Source organism: Pithys albifrons, chromosome 2, assembly GCF_047495875.1.
Source record: "Pithys albifrons albifrons isolate INPA30051 chromosome 2, PitAlb_v1, whole genome shotgun sequence".
Lineage (NCBI taxonomy): Eukaryota > Metazoa > Chordata > Aves > Passeriformes > Thamnophilidae > Pithys > Pithys albifrons.
In genome coordinates, this window is record NC_092459.1 from 93,865,275 (window position 1) to 93,871,274 (window position 6,000).

Below are 6,000 nucleotides of genomic sequence, written 5' to 3' on the forward strand. Positions count from 1 at the left end.
AGGCAGGCATGTACTCTTCTAAGCAGTTTGGAGAGTTGTACAGCACAGATAAGGATGTGGTGTTTTAGGGTGATAAGGTAAAGCTGGGGAGCCACCAGAAAGAAGAGTCCCTTGGATGGTGTCTGAGAGTAGGAGCAGAACAGGACTCAGCAAAAGGCCTGAGAGAAGACTGTACCTTACGCTGCTGGCCCAAGGCAAAAAAGGGAATTTCGTTGGGATTGTGGATCCAAGACCATCAGTACTGTTTGATTGTTTGGGTTTACAATGAGAAACTGTTGAAACAAGGAAAAGGTTCCTGTGAACTTACCTTACAAAAGAGCAGCCCATGTTGCTGTTTGATTATGGAGGTCACATACAAGGATGATGCCATAGGCAAAATTTGAAATTGCACCCTTGTTGGATTATCACTGATCCATGTGTCCCTTCTTACAATATCACCTTCTGGAGACCAAGTTCCTCAGACTTTCCAAGAATTTTACTGTATAACCAGTCCTAAAATGGAAGGGATGAGTGAAAACAGTTTAAAAATCCCCTAGTTGCTTCAGGCTGTCCTTGGGCTGCTCCTCAGGTGTGGATGCACTTGTGCAAATCTGCCTTGAGTGGACTGGAACCAATCTGGGATTGCTGAGGAGTGGAACACGATGCCTTTGCTTCACTCGCTTGCAGCAGAAGCACCACATGCATTTCCCCACACCCAGCAGCAGTGCTCATGGTTCTAGTGTGGCAAAGAAGGGCCAGCAAGGCAGAGGTGCTCTCTTGCCCCTGCTTGGAGCTACCTCCCACCTGTGCAGCAGGAAATGCTTTGGGATCTGTGCAGCTCCTCCTAGAATAGCTGTAGCAAGATTCAATTAAAAAAAAAATCCCTTTTTCCGTCACCCACACCCACTTTATCTTTCCCCTTCCTTCTCATCTTCATTAAATCAGGAGGAGATGATGTGCTGAATGCCACCCCTCACACCTGTTACTGTGCGGGAGATACTCCCTGCGTTCCAGGAGTATCAGCACAAACCTGATGATAGTGGCTGAGAACGCTGTGAACCTGGGTTCTGGGTACCAGGGAGGAATCTTAGCATAAATCTACGATATCTAGAAAATATTTCCAGTGCAAACCTACATATTCTGGCAAGAGTTCTAATATCCTGACTAGGGATAGCCAGTCAGACTAAAGACTACTGTTGGCACAGTTTCTGCATGCCAGAGCTTTAAAGTATTTAAAAATGCAAAACATGTATCTAGCAAATTTCCAAAGTACCCCTACAAAAGAAGAACAATTCTAGACTCAGTCCTTTTTTAATTTTCTGGCTCTGTGTGTATAAAGCAGCCAGCACAGTGTTGCTGCCAGAAGAGGTATGTTTTTATTACGTCTATTGACATACTTTCACATGCAATTTTAGCAGAGACAAAGCACAGCTGGGCTTTAAGCTTGTTATTGAAGGTGAAACCCAATCTGCAGTAGACTAATTTCACTGAAATAAAAACAAGACTATGTCATTGTTAAAAATCTCTTTGGAGATACTTCAACAATTTTTTGTGAGATAAATAATTAAACAAAAAGTATAATTTTGCTTTAGGGTGTTGTAAGGAAAAGGGATTAATATTTGTAAATGTCTCCATGAAAATTGATCAGGTTATAAGATTGTATTTCACCACAAAGCAAGGCCAGAACAGTTAGAGGTTCATGAAGCAGACATACAGCCATTCACAGGGGGAAAAACCAGCTCTTTCTGAACCTGTTCCAGGATGAAGTGTGACATGGCCTAGGCTCTTGGAGCAAAGAGGAAGGATCCCAGCACATGTGGCCCCTGGAAGTGCAGGACTCAGTCCGTTAGTTGACAGACAGTGTTGGGGACATAAGGCTCTGATTGTCTAGAAGCACTTAGAGCTAGTAACTTTTATGAATACAGTTAAGACTAGAAATATTTGCATTTCTGTCTCCCTCCTCCCTTTCATGTGACAAGGGCTATGAGCCCTGCAGAGGATGTGGTATTAAGCTAAGGCTCAGCTAGATGTGAGCACAATTAAACAGTCTCCAGACTGGAATTAGCTCAAAGCCTGGACAAAGCCAGCCTGCAAATCACAGCATAAATACATTTTCAGAAAGAGCTCTTTGGACTACAATGTTGTGGAGAGGTTACAACTTTTCTCCATCCCTTCTGCAGGACAAAGGGGAATCTTATGTCCGCCAGCAGGTTGCTTCAGACCAGAGCTTTCCCCAGGAGGGATCACTGAAACTTTTCTTTCAGAAGCAAGTGCTGGTAGTTCAAGCACAGCATGCAGAAAACCAGTCACACTCATAACCAAAATTCTCATGGCAACAATGGCAACAAAAAGCCACTAAAAACCCATCAAACACCTTTCTCCCTGTCCCCTTCCCACAGACAATACACACTGAAAAACATTGAGACCTAATGCAGAGGATTTCAACATACAAGATCTACCATTCATAAATTCTAAAGAGACGAGGGGAATGAACAAAGGGAAGTGAGGTACCAGGAAAGGTATAGAGGAAAGCAAAATCTTTTACTTGATAACAGATTTTTCAAACTATTTACAACTTTACAGGAAAGCAATAGACCTTTTGGCTTGTGACTTCCTGCTTACTGCTGTTGGCTCTGAAAAGTTCAAGTGAAAAGATGGTGACTTTCACTAAAAAGAATTTGAAATAATAATGATACCTCACTTCTCTAGCAAAGGTTTTATATATTGGAGGAGTCAGTCCTTTTAGTTAAAAGAATAATTTAGGCATCAGGCAAATCAGGCAGACAGGACTGTCTGTTCTGCATTGGCACAATGGTGTTCTGACCCCATTAGCTGTTAGTGGGCTGTAGAGTGCATACATCAGGCTTTACACCCAGCTGCAGGATAGCCAAAACAGCCTTAATCGGAGGTTTCCCCAGACTCCTTTTGCAGAACAGGTAGCTGGTCTTGTTCAGGTTTTTAACAACCTTCCATATTGCTGTGCATCCCTTTGTGCCTGGGAAGCAGCATAGCCAGCTTAAAGCATTAGGGTTCGTTCAGAGAATCTGCTTGATGGACAAACCCACTGCAAAGAAGAGGATTGAAATTGACCTTTTTAATTCAATAAGAATAAACCTGGTCCAGATCCCTGAAAATGGAAAAGGCTGGGGCTGCCAGGGGGTCAGGCATCCCTGAAACTTAGACAAGCCAGATTTCCCTTTTCAAATTTTGTGGGTTGGCTCTACTTACTTATGAGACTGAATTGCCAATAAAATTAATTAGAAGCATCATAAGTTGGTCATCCCATGAGTATTTCTACTTGAAGCAATCATTAATTATTCTGACTAGGATTGTCTGTCTTTTCTATTTTTAGGCTGGCCATGGGCGACACTGACTGTTCTCGGGTTCCTGTACTGCTATTCTCATGTTGGAATCGAATGGGAGCAGAAGTGTGCTGCGACTTAGGAATGATGCAAACAGTTATTTTTAAGGCAGGTTTATAGTTTTCTACACTGGATATCCTATCTGCAGAAGGGTGTGCCAGATCAAGTCTTCAGCTGATGTGTTAAAAACTAAAGCTCATTTCATTGATTCTGCATTGCAAATGCAGAAATTGAACCAGAAACACTGATGGGCTATAGCTGGGTGTGGAGGGAAATTAAGAAGCATTTTGAATTACATTATTTTTGTAAAACAGCATCTCTGTATCTTGGAAGCATGCATCTCAGAACAGGTATTTTATATATGTTGAAGATTGTTTTAATGTTTTGCTGCCTATTTAGAGATACCAAAGGAAAAAAAAACCCTACCTTGGAGAATTCAAAAAGCCCAGTCTCTCACAGCCACTGTGTAGGGGCATGGAGTGCTCTGCCCTCCACTTACACTACTCCCTGAAGGGCATGATGCTCATCAGTTCTTCTTGATTGCTTTCTGATAGAACATTTTTATATTCTCACTGTAGTAGTTCTCCTACTTTTCTACTTACTGTAGCAAAGCCTGTTTTTTTGTTTTAATGTCTTCATTTAAAATCTCTCCTTCAAAATAAAATCTGTTTTTGGTAATCTTAGGAATGGTTTTATTTGTTTCTTTAAAAAGAGGGAATAGGGAAGCAGGTCTTTTATTAAGGAACATCTTTTCTTTTTAATCAAATATGCTCTTACAGCTTTAAGTGCTCTCTGATTTGTGTTAGAGCTAAAGCATAAAATATTGCCTTGATTATTGGGCAAATCCCACCTTCAAGGGAACTGTTCAGTCTGCCTCTTGTATTGATCTGTTACAAAAGGAGATAACCCAGGTCTGGGTGAATGGTAAACCTGTTCAGTTTGCTTTGTTCTCTGATGTCTAAGCAATCAGCTCCTGCAATGCTGAAGACACCCTAGGAGTAACTTATTAAGACCTTTAGAAAAAATACAGAATGGGCTAATACAGTGACACAAAATTAGCTGGAGGTCCATGTCCTTTTCCCACAGTCAGACCTGTTACAGAAGCATCTTTGCCAAAAGACTGGGTTGCCCAGAGCTAGGCAGGTCCTGCCTACCCTCAAGGGTCTGAGTTGCAGGAGTGCTTCAGCACACTGTTTTCTGAGGGAAGAAGAGACCCTACTCCCATCCTGCAATAGAGGCGGTCTCCTACGCTGTACTGTATTAAACTGATATTGAAGAGCAGCCAGAAGACCTTTAGTCTTTCTAAAGTTAGATATTCCCCCTAGGGATGGTAAAAGGCCACGAGTTCTGGAGAGGACTTCTTCCAAAAGTCGTTTCCTCCATCCAGAGGTGAAGGACTTGTGTCAAAACTTGTTCTATGCCCCCCTGCAGACATTTCAGCCTGTTGGGAGGCACAGTTAGCGTCCTGCTGCATCACTCCTGCAGCTTCAGCCAAGTCTGATACAGCTTATCCCTTCAACAAGAAATTCAGCCCCTGAGACAGGCTTCAGCTTATTGCCTGCATTTCTGATGTCTGTGCTGCTCAGAACTATGGCAGCCTTCTTTTTACCCTGCATTTATTCCTGAAGGAGTCAGGACAGAGGCTTCAGCTCTCTGTCCGTCCAGAGACAACTGCATCTCTGGTTGTTTCAAAGCAGAAGCTCCAGCCCTTTTTGTTAAGATTTCCCCCTTCTCTCCTGCCACGAGAATGCCATGATTTCCTCTGGAAGCACTTCCTAGAAGACGCCACAAACTGTTGAAAATGAAGACTTACCTTGAATGCTGTGTGACCAGAGACATGGTCCTCCTGATTGACTTAAGATGATTGCAGGGATTCTGACAGCCACAAAGTAGGTGGCTCTAAGCGTTTGAATTTACTAAAACGATCTGAGATTGGCCTCTATCTGAGCTAAGGGCAAGAACTTTCTCAAACTTTACTCAAACTTTGTAATTAAGCGGAATTAGCATTAGAGCAAAAAGTCGCGAGTCAGTTCTTCAGTTTTATTGATTACTGTTATTGCATGAAACGAGGTGCTTCTAAGTGATTGGGTTTCAATTTATATGCATGCAAAACTTCTGCCTCCAATATGGAAATGACCTTGAAGGTCATACAGAGTTTCCTTATTTCTGAACTAAAATAGTTTTCTATTTTTTTCAATGCTTTCTATATATTTTATAATTTTGTATCCTTTTCTGTTTCTGTAAATAAAGCTGAAATGGCCTGCTGGCTTGAGAACTGTGTCTTGGAAAGCTGTGGTTTGGTGTAAGAAAAGTAAGTGCTCCAGTGCTGTGAAGAAACACTACCATGCCCTGGAAGCCTGCAGGGTGGGTGCAGTGCAGACTGGTCACTTTTATCCCTGTTGTGCTCTGCATTGAACATGCATTCCCTAATGGTGTAAGGTTAAAAAATGAATACACCTTTTGTAGATGGGCTAAAGTGAGACTTCAGCATGTGAAGCTTCTGAGAAGAATAGCATGCAATTAAAATGATGCTTCCCACTCACAAAGTTCCTTCTCAGTCCTGCTTATGCAGCAGCTGTCAGTATGGGGCATGCTCAGTCAGACACAAAGCTCTGCCTGAAGCACTTCAAACATGCATAGTCAGCTGGACCTTGGAAAC

At 42.3% G+C, this 6,000-nt stretch overlaps 1 protein-coding gene across 4 annotated transcripts in view; it reads left to right on the top strand.

Annotated features, from left to right (window-relative positions):
• The window catches only part of HHAT (hedgehog acyltransferase), a 161,917-nt gene extending 156,298 nt beyond the window's left edge, over window positions 1-5,619 (top strand). For all 4 annotated transcript variants that reach the window (XM_071548047.1, XM_071548046.1, XM_071548044.1 and 1 more), the window contains one exon: window positions 3,332-5,619. In XM_071548047.1, the coding sequence (XP_071404148.1) occupies window positions 3,332-3,423 (92 nt within the window). In that variant the 3' untranslated portion in view covers window positions 3,424-5,619. The remainder of the gene's footprint in view (window positions 1-3,331) is intronic.
• The last annotated feature ends 381 nt before the right edge of the window (window positions 5,620-6,000 follow it).